Raw genomic sequence first — 16,367 nt, 5'->3', positions numbered from 1 at the left:
TGTCAAGTTATACTTTGTTTGTTCAAAGGTCAGAACAAATATTGCTTTGAAATATCACTCGCTGTGTTATTTCCTTCTGAGTTACTTGGTTCCTCTTCCATGACTAATTATTATTATTTAAACATTTCTCAGTGCACTAGCCCTGAGCACCCTGTCTCATGCAATGAACCTGGACTGCAGGTCTGTTTCACATATGATAATATACATGTTTCAATGTATGGCAAAACCACTACAATATTGTAAAGTAAGTAGCCTCCAATTAAAATAAATAAATTAAAAAAATTTCTTTATTTGGCTGCATTGGGCCTGCATGCAGCACGTGGGATCTTTAGTCTCTGTGTGCAAACCCTTAGTTGCGGCATGTGGGATCTAGATCCCTAATGGGGGGTTGAACTCAGGCCCCCTGCGTTGGGAGCACGGAGTCTTACCACTGGACCACCAGGGAACCGCCATGACTAATGATTAAGGATGGCATTTCCATGTATTGTCTATTGAGTATGGGGTGAGAATAAACACCGCTATGAGACAGACCTACAGGACCGTGGCATTTATCCAGGCCAGTGTTTCCCTGGGGCGCTCAGGACAAGGACCAGATCCAGATGTAGGCCTTCTTCTTCTTTTTAAAAAATATTTATTTATTCGGCTGAGTCGGGTCTTATTCGTGGCACCCGAGATCTTTCGTTGCGGCGCACGGACTCTAGTTGTGGCACAGGGGCTGAGTAGCTGTGTGCGGGCTTAGTTGCTCCTTGGCGTGTGGGATCTTAGTTCTCCGACCGGGGATTGAGCCTGTGCCCACGGCGGGAGAGCACGGGCTTCTAATCACTGGACCGCTGGGGAATTCCTGCACATTTTTTGTTTTAAATAAACTTCCACACTGTTACTTCCAAGTACATGATCTTTTTGCAATTCTTCCCTTTTCCCGTTAATTATTTTTCAGTCAAAATTCTTTGCTTAAGACCATAAGTATTTTTTTTCAGTGTTTGGTTTATGCAAAGTCATATGGTTTTTAAGAATATTTTCTCCTTATTTTTCATGCAGTGATTTTTCGTATCTTCCAGCTGGTTACTTTGAAGACATTTACCTCCTTGTCTCTCAATGCTTTCTTGACGTTTCATTATTAAGTCAACATCCTGGAAAATGATGATTTTCCTTCATCCTTTCCTAGCCTTCAGTACACACGTCCATTTCCCATGATCCATCTTCCCAATAAAATACCTTATATGAGAACTTAGGCTAGGTCTTCATTATTTTCATTATTATGACTGTAATACATTCACAGCTCTGCTGTGTAGTGAGCTATAATCATTTTACTTTCTCACACAACTTTTTATTTTTAATGGAGCTGATGGTTATTACTTTTCTATGTTCTTATTCAACTGCCTCACCAGTCATTTGAATCTCATCACAAGACATTCAGGAATCTTGGGTTTGACAGGTTGCTCTCGGCACCTGGGATCTCCCTTCATCCTCGTCACCCTGGGAACTCCATCTCTTACCTGTGTGGTCCCTTCTATGTCCCAGAGGTCATATACACCTTCCCAGGACCAGCGTATCTGCCTTCTCTCTAGGTCACGTGGTCTCCCAGGCCCAGTGCCGTGCAATGCGATTCTTTCCTTCTCCTGACTCCTCCCCCACCCTCGTTCCTGGTGGTCTCTCACTGTACCCCCACGCAGACAGATCCATCCAGCTGTGGAGAGAGGGAGGGAGAGGCCAGGCCTCCTTCTGCCCCCACCCTTGGGTGACCCCTGCACCCCGGGCATGCTGCTGCTCCAGGGCTTGGCACGTTTCGTCAGCATACAGCTGTGGGAGGAGGCCGGTCTCATCTGGTGGGAGGAGGGAGACAAAGAAGGCCTTGTCTGGTGGAATAAAGAAATGGGATGACTTCTCGGTACCCCTGGGGCCTCCCTTCCTGGCACCAATCCTCAGAACTTACTGTGAAAGAGAAGTTTGTCTTGGTGCTTTAGGGTCCTGTCAGAAGCTTAGAAAGAATTGGGCAGAAGGCCCCTCCCCCAACCTCCAGCACCAACCTTAACCTCCTCCCCTGATACCCACACTGCCCAGGGCACTGTGGACATTTATAAATGGAGCCATTGAGGAATTGGGAGAAATCCAGGCGACTTTGAAAAGTGTGCCTGTTCCCCGAGTCCTGTGTTCCTCCCCACCTTCCACCCCCTCTTCAGTTAGACAAGGACTTTGGCCACTGGGTCTGGACCATCTGCGAGGCCCCGAAAGGTGGGCTCCCAGTTCTGATTTTCCAAGGAGGTGACCGCATGCCATCAGCAGAGACGAGCTGAAGGCCCCTGACGCGGTGGCTCCTCCAAGGCTTAGCGGAGGGGGACGTCAGACTCTAGAGCCACCCTTGGTTCCCACCCTGCCTCTTCCACTTGCTGCCTGAGTGACCTTCACAAGTGATTCAAACTGTCTGGACCTTGGTTTCCTTGCTAGTCACCTAACTCTGTTATTAGGAGTGTAAGTGTTCAGGGTTTGATGAATTGGTCCCTTTATAATAATGGAATGACCTCTTTATCCCTGGTAATATTTTTGCTGTTACCATTAATATTAATTGATATTAATAATGCCCCTCAGGATTTCTTTTGCTTTGTGTCAGCATAGTATATGTTTCCATCCTTTTACTTCTGGTCCACATGTGAAATTAGAAAGTGGGTTAAGGACTTCCCTCGTGGCTCAGAGGTAAAGAATCTGCCTGCCAACGCAGGAGACCCGGGTTCAACCCCTGATCCAGGACGTTCTCACATGCCGCGGAGCAGCTCAGCCTGTGCACCACCACAAGAGGAGCCACTGCAGTGAGAGACCCGAGCACCGCAACTTGAGAACAGCCCCACTTGCTGCAACTGGAGAAAAGCCTGCATAGCAACGAAGACCCAGCACGGCCACAAATAGAGAAAGAAAGTTAAAACGTGGGTTATTTGTACTTAGCATATGAGTAGGTCTTGCTTTACTCAGTCTGTCTCTCTGCCTGTAAATTGAAGTGGCGTGACCATTTACACCTCATGTGGTTATTCACATGGTTAAATTCAAACTTCCCATGTTGCTATTTGTCTCATATGCTTTATTTGTTCCCTTTCTTTCCTCTTCTGCCTTCTTTTGGATGAACTGATCATATGTTTATAATTCTACTTTGTCTCCTTGGTTGCCCATTAGCTACAATCCTTTCTTGACTGTATAATACTGTACATTTTACATTTTCATCTTATTGCAGTTTACCTGCAAGGGATATCAGACCATCACACGCAGTATAAGAATCTTGCAAAACATACTCCGATTGTTCTCCTCCTGGCCTGTATGCAACATGGGGTCACAGCATACTCTGCCATGATCTCGCCACAGGTGAAGTCTATAAAGTAAATCTATAGACTTACCAAAGTCAGTCCATAAAGTCTGGAAAAGGAGGGAACTCTTGAATTCCTGGCTTCATGGCCCCTATGTTATACACATGAAACATATAATAATGTATAGCAACTATACGTCAATAAAAAAAGGAAGAAAACAAAGCGTTTAACCTTAAACAGTTCCCTGGTAGAACTACCAAAGGTTGTACTTCAAGAAGAAAAAAATTTAGCACACCTATGTTCATAGCCGGAGAAGGCGATGGCACCCCACTCCAGTACTCATGCCTGGAAAATCCCATGGACGGAGGAGCCTGGTTGGCTGTAGTCCATGGGGCCACCAAGAGTCGGACACGACTGAGCGACTTCATTTTCACTTTTCACTTTCATGCACTGGAGAAGGAAATGGCAACCCACTCCAGTGTTCTTGCCTGGAGAATCCCAGGGATGGCGGAGCCTAGTGGGCTGCCATCTATGGGGTCGCACAGAGTTGAACACGACTGAAGTGACTTAGCAGCAGCAGCAGCATGTTCATAGCAGCATTACTCACAATAACCAAGAGGTGGAAACAACCTAACAATTCATCAATGGATGAATGAATAAACAAAATGTTGCACATACATACATGCAGTGGAATACTATTCAACCTTAGAAAGGACTGAAGTTCTGATAGATGTTACAACATGAATGAACCTTGAAGACAGAGAGTTGGACTATAAAGAATGCTGAGCACCAAAGAATTGATGCTTTTGAACTGTGGTGTTGGAGAAGAATCTTGAGAGTCCCTTTGACTGCAAGGAGATCCAGCCAGTCTATCCTAAAGGAGATCAGTCCTGAGTGTTCATTGGAAGGACTGATGTTGAAGCTGAAACTCCAATAGTTTGGCCACCTGATACGAAGAGCTGCCTCATTTGAAAAGACCCTGATGCTGGGAAAGATTGAGGGCAGGAGGAGAAGGGGACGACAGAGGATGAGATGGTTGGATGGCATCACCAACTCAATGGACATGGGTTTGGGTGGACTCTGGGAGTTGGTGATGGACAGAGAGGCCTGGCATGCTGCAGTTCATGGGGTCGCAAAGAGTCGGATGTGAGTGAGTGACTAAACTGAACTGAAAATAAGCCAGTCACAAATGCTGTATGATTCTACTGATGTGAAGAGTCTAAAGTAGTCAAATTCATAGGAATAGAAAACGGAATGGTGTCAGGAGGGTGAAATGGGGACAGAATTCCAGTTTTACGAGATGAAAGAGTTGGAAATCCACTGAACCAAAATGTGAATATATTTCACACGATTGAACTGAACACAAAATAGTTAAGATGAACACACACACACGGAAAAGGAGAATAAGATTTAATCCAGAAGGAAGGTATGACATTCAAGAAGCAACCAGAGCAAAGAAACTGGTAAAGATGTTGTTAAATTTAAATAAGAATTGAGTTAAATATTCTGTCTGCAATGCTGAGAATGGATTAGGGGTAGACAAATCTAGAAACAGAAGCCATTTCAGTAATTCAGTCTTGAACTAAGGCGTCTTCTTAATTCAAGGGACAGAATCTCCACAACCAGTAGACTGATAAGATGTGCTCAATGAAGGAGAAGCTGTCAGTGATGACATCAAAGGTTTTGGTTGGGATCCAGGGTGGATGGCAGAATTAGTCATTAAGATGTGGAAAATGTAAGCAGAGGGTTTTTATTTTCATGAGGGTATGAAATTATAGTGGATTTACCATTAATAGGTCTTTAAAGGCTGGTAATTTGAAATATGAGCAGGCTAGCAGCATAGTAGAGTTTAAGGGTTTGCTATCTACAGCCAGATTGCTTATCCAAATCCCAGCTTCTCCATTCACTAGTTGGTTGACCTTTTATAAGTTACTCAACTTCTCAGTTCTTTATTTCTCTCCCCTATAAGAGGGTAGTAATAGTATGTACTTCATAAGGTTGTTATGAAGTATGAGTTAATAACCATTTAGCACTTATATCCATCACTTATATGCACTGAATAAATGTTGGTGTAAGAATATATTGGAAATTCGGACTGGGATTTCAAGATGCAATGTTTTGGAAAATACAATACGTAGGACATTCTAAAGTGGTTGCTAGTCTGAGATGCAGTATTTCAAAGGAAAACCAAATGAACAGCAATTATGACACTCGAACTCTATGCCCACATCTAAGTTTGGCTGAATTGTTGGAAATTAAAGGCAAAGAGGGCTAACTGGAGAGAAGCTACTTTGCTTTTTTTTTTTGGTGTTGTTGTTATCTTCAGTTTGAATTTTTATTTTGGCCATGCTGCGAGGCATGTGGGATCTTAGTAGTTCCCCAGCCAGGGATTGAACCTGCACCCCCTGCAGTAGAAGCACGGAGTCATAACCACTGGGTCACCAGGGAAGACCCTGGAGGGAAGCTACTTGGGAAAGAGATGTGCTTTTAGTTCTTCCCAATGGAAAGGTCTGGAAGAGGATGCTGCCTTCTGCCTGCATCTCATGCCCAGAAAGAGTCCAATGGGTGGGCCCTGGACTGATAAATCAGAGAGTCAAGAGATAGGATATCCAGCAGATGAACAGAAGGCGGTGTGGTTGCACTGGATATGGCCTACGTGCCCAGAGTTTTTTGGCCTAGAGATGCATCAGTATTTCCTGTGGACCAGATGTGAACAGAAGAGAGCCAGTGAGAGGTTTCTGAAGTCCTGCTGAATAGTATCCCCTGGAGGAGTGAACAGGCTTCCAAGGTAAAACATTCATTTGAGAATTCTCTGGCAGTCCAGTGGTTAGGGCGCCATGCTCTCACTGCAGAGGGTTCAATCCCTGGTCGGGGAACTGAGATCCCGAAAACCATGCAGTGTGGGCACCGCCCATCCCCCCCACCCCCCCCCCCCCACAAAAAAAGAAAAAAATTCATCTGGCAAACTGTAAAAAGATCAAATGGCTTAAAAGGTGAAGATTACCAAGCTGGACTTGAAGTTCTCTGTAAAAATATTAAATGCTAGAAAATAGTGGCACGATGCCCTGCATCTGCACAGGGGCGGTATCTGGAACTCAAGTGTTGGAATTCTCCCAGGGTTTGGGCTCCCTGAGCTGCTGAGAGGACGAGGAGCAGGCAGACGCCCATCGGGCTATGGGGGAGGCCCGCGTTATTTCTCCCAGCCAAGACAACTGTAGGGAATGCTCTCTGTTGTTGCCTGCCAGCCCCCGCACTGAAAAGACGCCAAAGCCTCTGCCTCCTTTCGGATGATCTCCCCATTTCAGTTCATGTAGATGATGTACCCCTGACCCTCGACAACAGAGGGTTGTTCTCCGGAGTCCATTCTTTAGCAGCTGGGCTGCCTGCCCCTCTGGCTGCATTTCTTTGACCCTGCATAAAGCTGCCAGGAATGACAAGGGGTGGGGGAAGGAGTGGGTGGTGGAGGGAGGCAGGGCCTGGGGGAGAGCGAGGACCCTGCAGGCTCCGGCCTGAGGACTTTTCTGTCTGCCTCTTTCTTCTGCTGCGGGTGCTTTGGCTCGAAGCTGCCAGGTGAGTGCTGGGGCAGCGCAAGGCTGGGCTGGCCCAGGGCCTGGGGTAGCGGAGGGGGCCACCCCGGGCTCTGGGCTGCTCAGTTGCAATTCTAATGCTCACGCCCACCGCCCACGATGGGGTAACATTAACATTCAGTCTTGACTCACTAAGCCTGGGATATGGCCTGCGGTTCTGCACACCTGGGGATGCCAGGGCCGCTGCACCCTTAACCACCCTTTAGCAAAAGATTTAGAATGCTTTCAAGGCCAGGTGGGGTGAGCTGGAGGCAGGGGGCTGGGCCCAGCACTGGCCTCAGTGGACACCCTTCCTTCATGGCCATGTTGAGTCTTAACTCTCTCCAGAGGTGGCTTCTGCCACCTATGGAATCCTGGAATTTTTCTCCCCCCCAAAAAAGAGATGCTCAGAAAAATTCTTAACAAAATCATGATGGAATTAAAAAAATATGTTTATATATTTGAAAATCTCCTCCAACTCTGGGCTTTCCTCGTTCTCCCAACTCTTGAACTCATAGGAACTGCTTCTAATATCTTGACAGAGTTTAGGTCCTGCCAACCCCCTCTTGAATAAATTGATTTGCCAACTATTTCTCCCCTTCCAGAAACAGAGAGGTCTCTCGAGCTTTCTCAACAATGCTGAGCTCTTAGCTCTCTGGGTCCCATAGTTTGGCCTGGGGTCTCTGACCCACTGTGGGCAAAGATATGTTTCTGGGAGGAGGGAGAGGGTCTCAGAGAACGAGAAGGGTGGGCAGGGGATGGCTGGAATAGATGGGGAAAGCAGGGGGTCCCAGGAAAGCAGGGGAGGAGGGGTGGCTATATTTGGGCTTTAGTTTATCAGAAACTTCCCCTGGTCTGCAGACTTGGGAAGATGGGGCAGGATATTTACTGCCTACACACTCTAGGCCCTGGAATGTGTGTGGAATAAGCCCTGTGCTGGTGGTAACAGCCGTGGCGTAAAGAACACGGAAGGGTGCTCCAAACCAGGGGTTCTCAAGCAAGTCCTCTTGTCCTGCTTTTTCCTGTTCTCTCCCTCTGTGGGGAAACCTGGAGACCTCAGCTCAGTTCTGAGAGCCTCCCAGAGAACATCTGGGTGTTTGGCTACAGGTCTGGGGTGGGCATGGGCAAGAGAGAAGAACAGAGACAGGGCTTCTGGAAACCACTCAAACTCCTGACACTTGGAACATGCTGGGCCTGCTGCTGCTGCTGCTAAGTCGCTTCAGTCGTGTCCGACTCTGTGCAACCCCATAGATGGCAGCCTACCAGGCTCCCCCGTCCCTGGGATTCTCCAGGCAAAAACGCTGGAGTGGGTTGCCATTTCCTTCTCCAATGCATGAAAGTGAAAAGTGAAAGGGAAGTCGCTCAGTCGTGTCCGACTCTTCGAGACCCCATGGACTGCAGCCCACCAGGTTTCCCGGTCCATGGGATTTTCCAGGCAAGAGTACTGGAGTGGAGTGCCATTGCCTTCTCTGCTCTCTGTTAAATCCCAGGTCTGCTGGGGAGATGTGTGTTTGGAGCTGCACTTTGAAATGAGATGAGGGTGAGAGTTTACTAAATTAGCATTTAGTCTGGTGACTTGACGGGAGAGCTGAGGCGGAAACCCTCAGAGCTCAGTGCTGCCCACCCCCACAACAAGTGCTGGGACCCTGTGAACTCAGCAGTGGCGGGGGCTGGAGGCATCATCACGGGAGGGTGTACAACCGACCTGGAAATGGGCCGATGATCTGCCCTGCAAAAGCCCTTGGAGATGCTCTGGTACAGATGTCTTGCTTTACGAGCTGGTAACTGAAGCCAAGAGTGGACAGGTGATGGATCAGTGCTACCCGAAAGCAGCGGTTCTCAGCCTGGAGCGATTTGCGCCCCAGGGGACGCTTAGCATTGATTGGAGACCGTTGTGGGGGTTGTGTGCACTGCTGGCGTCTAGTGGACAGAGGCCAGGGGCGCTGCTAAAGGTCTTACAGCTCATGGGCCAGCTCTCCTCTGACAGGCCCCACACTAAAGACACAGGCCCCAAATGTCAACAGTGCTGAGGCTGAGAAACCCAGGACCAGCCTTGAAACTTGACCTCTCTTTTGGTTCGCTGTGGACCTCAGTCACCAAACAAAACTGAAACATTTATGGAAAAATCACTCCTTTCTAAGGAAAGCTTTCGCTAAGCTTTCCCATCTAATACATCTAGCGACTTTATTGTTGTCTTGATTTCCAAATTATAAACAGATTTTCAGTTCAGTTGCTCAGTCATGTCCAACTCTTTGCGACCCCATGAACTGCAGCACACCAGACCTCCCTGTCCATCACCAATTCCCGGAGTCCACCCAAACCCATGTCCATCGAGTCGATGATGCCATCCAACCATCTCATCCTCTGCCGTCCCCTTCTCCTCCTGCCCTCAATCTTTCCCAGCATCAGGGTCTTTTCCAATGAGTCAGCTCTTTGCATCAAGTGGCCAAAGTATTGGAGTTTCAGCTTCAACATCAGTCCTTCCAATGAACACCCAGGACTGATCTCCTTTAGGATGGACTGGTTGGATCTCCTTGCAGTCCAAGGGACTCTCAACAGTCTTCTCCAACACCACAGTTCAAAAGCATCAATTCTTCGGCGCTCAGCTTTTTTTACAGTCCAACTTTCACATCCATACACGACCACTGGAAAAACCATAGCCTTGACTAGACAGACCTTTGTTGGCAAATTAATGTCTCTGCTTTTGAATATGCTATCTAGGTTGGTCATAACTTTCCTTCCAAGGAGTAAGCATCTTTTAATTTCATGGCTGCAGTCACCATCTGCAGTGATTTTGGAGCCCAGAAAAATAAAGTCAGCCACTATTTCCACTGTTTCCCCATCTATCTGCCATGAAGTGATGGCACCGGATGCCATTTTCTTCGTTTTCTGAATGTTGAGCTTTAAGCCAACTTTTTCACTCTCCTCTTTCACTTTCATCAAGAGGCTTTTTAGTTCCTCTTCACTTTCTGCCATAAGGGTGGTGTCATCTGCATATCTGAGGTTATTGATATTTCTCCCGGCAATCTTGATTCCAGCTTGTGCTTCCTCCAGCCCAGCGTTTCTCATGATGTACTCTGCATAGAAGTTAAATAAGCAGGGTGACAATATACAGCCTTGACGTACTCCTTTTCCTATTTGGAACCAGTCTGTTGTTCCATGTCCAGTTCTAACTGTTGCTTTTGATCCATATCTATTTACCTTTTATTATTTTTATTCATCTTCTTCCTTTGAATTCTGAAAGAATTATCCAGTGTGCTTTCTGGCATGCTGACTGAGTTTTCTCCAGAACCTTTTCTATTGCCTTCAGGGATCAATCTGATGCTCTTCTGCTCTCTTTGTAGTGGGTGCACTCATAAAGATCCATTTACTCTCATTTTCGAGGAGTGTTAGGGATGAGAGGGGATAACCTTTTATCTTCAATCTGCCATCTTTAGTCATGGGACCAGTTTTGCATCTTTCTAGAGACTGGAATAAATTTCTTTTAAAATTTTAACCCAATTTTACTGAAAAGAATTTTCAGCAGCCTGATACGCTTGGAGTTTTCACAGTCTGTGACAAAGAAGGAAGAGAGGGCCTGAGGGGGCAGGCAGAGGTTCAAACTCGGATTCTGAGTGGCTCAAAATATGGCTTCGCACAGTTGGTGGATGGTGACATAATTCTTTGGTCAATTGAAGCCCTCAGAACTGTCTCTTGGAGGCATCTCAATATCTCTTTTGATTGCACAGAAGTGACCATTCTCCCTAAGTTCTGGCATATGGCCCGTTCTTATCTATACTTTATAACACTAATAATCATTTAAGATTGTTTTGTGCATCTCCCTGGGTATTATAATAGCTGGTAAGAGAGCAATTAGGCATGTTGCACTTGCTGCCATATTAACTTAGAAATTCAGGTTACTAATATTAGACTTAACTGGAAGAAACTGAAGCCAGTTCAATGTCGGAGAGGAAACAAGGATGGTCGGAATTACAGGAAAGGTAATTTGGGGGTCAAATCCTCAAAGTAGCTGGAAGGAGTGCCCCAGGGACATAGATTTGAAAGGGAGGGTTGCCTTGGACAAGTGGAAAGACACTTGTTTCTCGAAGATGCTACATCAGAATGTGACTGTGAAGATAAAAGAAGCAGCTGCAGGGTTTCACATTATAGTCTCTATTTTCTCTTCTGTAAGTCAGGGGAACCAGGTGTGTGAGCGTTTGGGCTGATGGAGGAGAGTTAGAAGAGCAGTTGGATGTTGAGGGCTGCTGAGAGGAGATGAAAAGTGGCAAACTGGCCTCACGCTGTGATGGCATTCTGTCCCGAGAAGTGAAGGAGTTCTGCAGCCTGTCCTCGACTCCAGTCACGTCTCACCACGAGGGAGATAGCCCAAAGAGCAATGACAAAGCAGGGTTGAGTTTTCGAATTTTGTCCAGTCAGCTCTGGCTTTGGCCCAAACCCCGTGACATTTAACTAGTAGATTCTGCTGGGTCTTCTTCCAAGTGTTCTTTCCTAAGCTGCTTGGAACATCAGACCAGACAAGCCTCAACACTCGCTCTGTTCACTGGACCCCCACTGACCCCCCTGACCTAACCTCTTCTTGGTCTCCCCACTGTGAGGGGAGCAGAGGCCAGACAGGCAGCCTGTGAGCACCGGGGCCTGGGGAGGCAGCGGTTTTCAGAGGACTCTGACTATTCAGCCTTTGGGAAGCGAGAGAGGAAGGGAGGGAAAGAGAAAGACAAAGACAGGCTCTGCTCTCCCTGCAGGTCGAGAGCAGAGCCTGTCTCTGCTCCATCCCATCCAGCCCTTCCATTTAGGTCTCTTCCCACTTAGAAAGTCTCAGCTTCTGCAGAGTTATGGATACCTGGCTCCCCTGTGAAGGAAACCCTGTGATCAGCTCTTGGTCCAGACATCCAGTGAGTGGGGACTTATCTCCATGGCAAATTAAAGGCTGTGGTTGCAAATCCAAGAGCCGTGGTGGGTGGGTGGATGGAGGGTACTGGCCTCCAAAGCTTTTCCTTGGAGAGTCCTGTAATGCCTTCTCACCGGAATTCCCAGCAGCACTGGAAGGGGCAAGAAAAGAAAGTCACAGCCACACTCATTCACAATTAGTATTTTAGAGAGATGACTCCATAACTACAAAGAGGTACAGTCAGGTCGTGGTATCTGATCAACCAGGTTCTCGGGGAGGAGCAAGCAAGCCTGCCCTACCCATCCTTGGATCGGGAGTGAAGAGCGGCCCGGCGCTTCTCCTGGGGCCCGGCGCGCAGCGCACCGACGCTCACCGCTGTCCTCTGCTTCCTAACAGGATGTGCGGCAGCTTCCTGAGGCGGGTGGCCGCGGAGGAGAGCCGGCACCCAACTCCCGTGGGCCGCCTCCTGCTTCCCGCGCTCCTGGGGCTCCGCCTGGTGCTGCTGGCCGCCGGCGGGACGGGGGTCTTTGGCGGCAGCGAGGAGCAGAGCGAGTTCGTGTGTCACACTCAGCAGGCGGGCTGCAAGGCCGTGTGCTACGATGCCTTCCACCCCCTCTCCCCGCTGCGCTTCTGGGCCTTCCAGGTCACGCTGGTGGCTGTGCCCAGCGCCCTCTACATGGGTTTCATTCTGTATCACGTCATCTGGCACTGGGAGGCATCGGAAAAGGTGAAGACGGAAGAAGAGACGCTGAGCCAAGGGGAGAAGGGCGGAGAGGCCTCGAGGGCTGGCAGCTCCAGGCTGCTCTGGGCCTACGTGGCACAGCTCGGGGTGCGACTGGCCCTTGAGGGGGCAGCCTTGGGGGGGCAGTACCACCTGTACGGGTTCAGGATGCCCAGTTCCTTTGTGTGTCGTCTAGAGCCCTGCCTTGGCAGTACCAACTGTTACCTCTCTCGCCCCTCTGAGAAGAGCATCTTCTTGAAGACCATGTTTGGGGTCACGGGGCTCTGTCTCTTGTTCACGCTTTTGGAGCTTGTCCTCCTGGGCCTGGGGAGATGGTGGAGGATCTGGAGGCACAAATCCCCCTCTTCTAATTACTCCCCAACTTCACAGAGTGCCAAAAGATGCAAGGCACCCACGGATAACTTTCCAGTGGTGGAAATAAGAGAACGGCCCGGAGAAGCAGGCGAGAGGGGCTCTGAGGTCCCTCTTTCTGCCCGCCCCTGATGTATGGATCCTGAAGGTCCCCCAGGGTGGGTCCCTCACCCTCTGGGGAGCACAACGCCCCCATAAGCTATAAAGTAGAAAAGCAGGTTCTCAGTAAATGTGTCCTGACCACCCAACAGCTGGATGGTTCCTTCCAATGAACCAGGGCCAGAGTACTCAGCGCATTTTACCTCCTGCCCTTCCGTTTAGGTCTCTTCCCACTTAGACAAAGTCTCAGCTTCTGCAGAGTTATGAAGACACCTGGCTCCCCTGTGAAGGAAACCCCGTGATCAGCTCTTGGTCCAGACATCCAGTGAGTGAGGGTGTAGCTCCATGGCAAATTAAAGGCTGTGGCTGCGAATCCAAGAGCCATGGTGGGGTCGGGGGTGAGACCTGGTGTCCGAAGCTTTTCCTTGGAGAGTCCTGTCGTGCCTTCTCACCAGAATTCCCCGGTGTCAGCATCACAGCTTTCACAGGCTTGTTTCCAGAGTTGGCCAGCAGAAGCCTCCATAAAACAGCACCTTTCCCTGTCCTGCACAATAAATCCTGACCACCGAGCTGGCATTCCTGTTGCTGAGGACAATCCTCTTTCCTGTCTCAATGGGTCTCCTCCTCTTTCCAGCTGTCCACGTCCTCTGCTCCCCCACCTTCGAAGTCCTGTAACCAAAAATGCGCCCCGTCCCGCAGCATAGGTCTTATTAAGAAACCCTGGCTTTTCACTCATATATAACCCAGGGTCCTTTATGTAGATTTGATGTATTCAAACACTTGGCTACACTCTTTTGGAAGATTACTATGACTACTTTTTAAAATTCATAGTCCTCAATATAACACAGAAATCATTACTGCTGATTCAGGGCTAATAATAAGGAACATTTATATCACAGTATGATTCAGTAGGTAATCTAATGCTGAGTATCAGGCTGCTTTTTTATTGAGTCTCTCAGTCATTTCGGTCCAAAAGCTTTCCAGCCTTCCACCTTTTTGCAGAAACATCTCCTTTCTCAGCTCTTCCTTGCCCTCAAATTCTCAACAAAGAGCGGTTTCCAGGTTTGCAAATGGAATCTCAAAGGATCCTCCAGTAAATTAGGAAGGTTTATTCCGAAGGAAAGACATCTGGTTCCCCAAAGACACTCTGGCAACAGCTATCAAAATAATAATGTTTTCTTTCTGCTACACAGTGTTTCATAAAGAATCTGGTATTTAGTTATAACCAGAGCCCAGCCAAGAAAAAAGCAACTGGCATCATTCTGAATTTCTCCTTGATGGTGTCCCTTTTTAAATAGCATTATTGAGATGTAGGTTACATACCATATAATTCACCCATTTGAAGTATACAATTCAATGACTTTTAGTATAGTCACAGAGCTGTGTATCCATAATACCAACAGTTTAAGAACATTTCATCAACTCAAAAAGAAACTCTAAAATACTTAGCTTTTATCCCCAAATCCCCATACCCGTTCAGACATAAGCAATCACTAATCTATGTTCTGTCTCTACAGATTTTCTTAGGGTGGGCTTTACCTACAAATGGACCCATGCAGTGTGTGGTCTTTCGTGCCTGGCATCTTTCCCTTAGCATCATGCACTTCATTCCTTTTATGACTGAGTGTTATTTCATTGTATGGCTATACCACATTTTATTTATTCATTTTAGAGGCTGTGGACATTTGGGTTGTTTCCACTTTGGGGCTATTATGAAAAATGGTGCCATGAACATTCATGTGCGAATTTCTGTGTGAACACATACTTTCTGGTCTCTTTGGTAGATACCTGGGAGTGAAGGTACTGGGGCACATGGTAACGTTGTTTAACCTGTGAAGGGACTGTCTAACTTTTTTCCACAGCAGCTGTACCAGTTACTGTTTTACACTCCTAGTAGCAATGTATAAATGGGTTCCAGTTTATCCACATCCTTGCTAACATTTCGTATTATCTTTTTTCCCTGTTTGATTTTTAAATTCTAACCATCCTAGTGGGTGAAATGATATTTCATTGTGGTTTTGATTTGCATTTTCCTAATGACTAGTGATGTTGAGTATCTTTTCATGTGCTTATTGGCCATTTGTACAGCTGCTTTGGAGGAACGTTTATTTAAATCCTTTGCCCATTTTAAAAAAATTGGGTTGTTTGTAATTTTGTTGTTGAGTTCTTCTTGTGTGATCCTCATCACAAGTATGATTCCAAATATTCTCTCCATTCAGTGGGTGGTCTTTCATTTAACTGACAGCATCCTTTGATGCACAGGTTTTTAATTTTGATGAAATCCAGTTTATCAATTTTTTTCTTTTGTTGCTTATGATTTTGGTGTTATAGCTAAGAAACTATTGCCTAGTCCATGACTATGAAGCTTACATCTAACTTTCCTTCTAAAAGTTTTATAGTTTTAGCTTTACATTTAGGTCTTTGATTTTGAATTAATTTTTGTATATGTTATGAGACAGGGTCCAGCTTCATTCTTCTCCATGTAGATATCCAGCTGTCCCAGCATTATTTGTCGAAAAGTTTATTTTCCCTACATATAATAGTTTTTGGCACCATTGTTGAAAATCAATTGCTTGGTGATGTATGGCATCGTTTCTGTATTCTCAATTTGATTCCATTGATCTATGTATCTATTCTTATGGCAGTACCACGTTTTAATTACTGTAGCTTTGTAATAATGTTTGAAATTGGGAAGTGTCCATCTTCCTGCTTTGTTCTTCTTTGTTAAGATTGTTTAGCCAATTGAGATCCCCTGAAATTCCATATGAATAAAATTGTAAATTAGGGAGCCTCAATATTTTCAGTAAAGAAGGATGCTCATTTCGGAAGTATGGCAGGATTGAAGACACAGAGACATTAAAGAGATACAGTTCAAAACAAAGGCAGACATACAGATACACAGACACACCACAGATACTCATGTTTGCATCAGTAACAGATGAGAGCCCCTCTTCTTGCTTGGCTCATATTTAAGACTCAGATTCCTTCTCTCTATTTTTTCTCCTCTGCTTGGCGGCACTGTGCAGCCTGTGGGACTCAGGGTCTTAGTCCCCCCACCGGGGACCAGGAATGGAATTGGGCTCCACAGTGCAGCACAGAGTCCTAACCACTGGGCCACAGGGAATGCCCACAGATTCCTTCTCAATATGGTATTCCAATTCACAAAGAAAATGCAGCTATCAGTTTTCTAATTTAAACATTTAAGACATTGTATAGAACTTCCATCAAAACCCCAAAACAGTGACCACAGGAACCCCCTTTCCAAATCATCTGATCATACCATTAGTAACCAGTTATGGAGCATATTACAGGAAAGGCAGTATCTGATTTTGGGACACAAGAAGAATGAAACATTTCTTTCATAAGAAAAGGAATAGAGTGGGAAGAATACACAACTGAGCACCTCAGAAACACAAGATCAAAGCTCCATT

General features: G+C 46.7%; 1 protein-coding gene across 3 annotated transcripts in view; it reads left to right on the top strand.

The window, feature by feature from the left end:
- GJC3 (gap junction protein gamma 3) overlaps positions 1–15,731 on the top strand; it is a 28,531-nt gene extending 12,800 nt beyond the window's left edge. The window contains exons 1-3 of one of the 3 annotated variants that reach the window (XM_086374109.1): positions 4,813–6,860; positions 12,141–12,471; positions 13,159–15,731. In XM_086374109.1, the coding sequence (XP_086230235.1) occupies positions 6,721–6,860; positions 12,141–12,471; positions 13,159–13,203 (516 nt within the window). In that variant the 5' untranslated portion in view covers positions 4,813–6,720 and the 3' untranslated portion in view covers positions 13,204–15,731. Of the gene's footprint in view, positions 1–4,812; positions 6,861–12,140 lie in introns of those variants that run through there. The other 2 variants (XM_086374107.1, XM_086374108.1) reach the window with 2 other exon arrangements.
- The last annotated feature ends 636 nt before the right edge of the window (positions 15,732–16,367 follow it).

This window comes from Bos grunniens, chromosome 25, assembly GCF_055505025.1.
Source record: "Bos grunniens cultivar Pamir isolate PY7600 chromosome 25, Bosgru_T2T1.0, whole genome shotgun sequence".
In the NCBI taxonomy this organism is placed as follows: domain Eukaryota; kingdom Metazoa; phylum Chordata; class Mammalia; order Artiodactyla; family Bovidae; genus Bos; species Bos grunniens.
The sequence above is the reverse complement of the archived record's forward strand: the minus strand, read 5'-3'. Positions and strand labels throughout refer to the sequence as shown.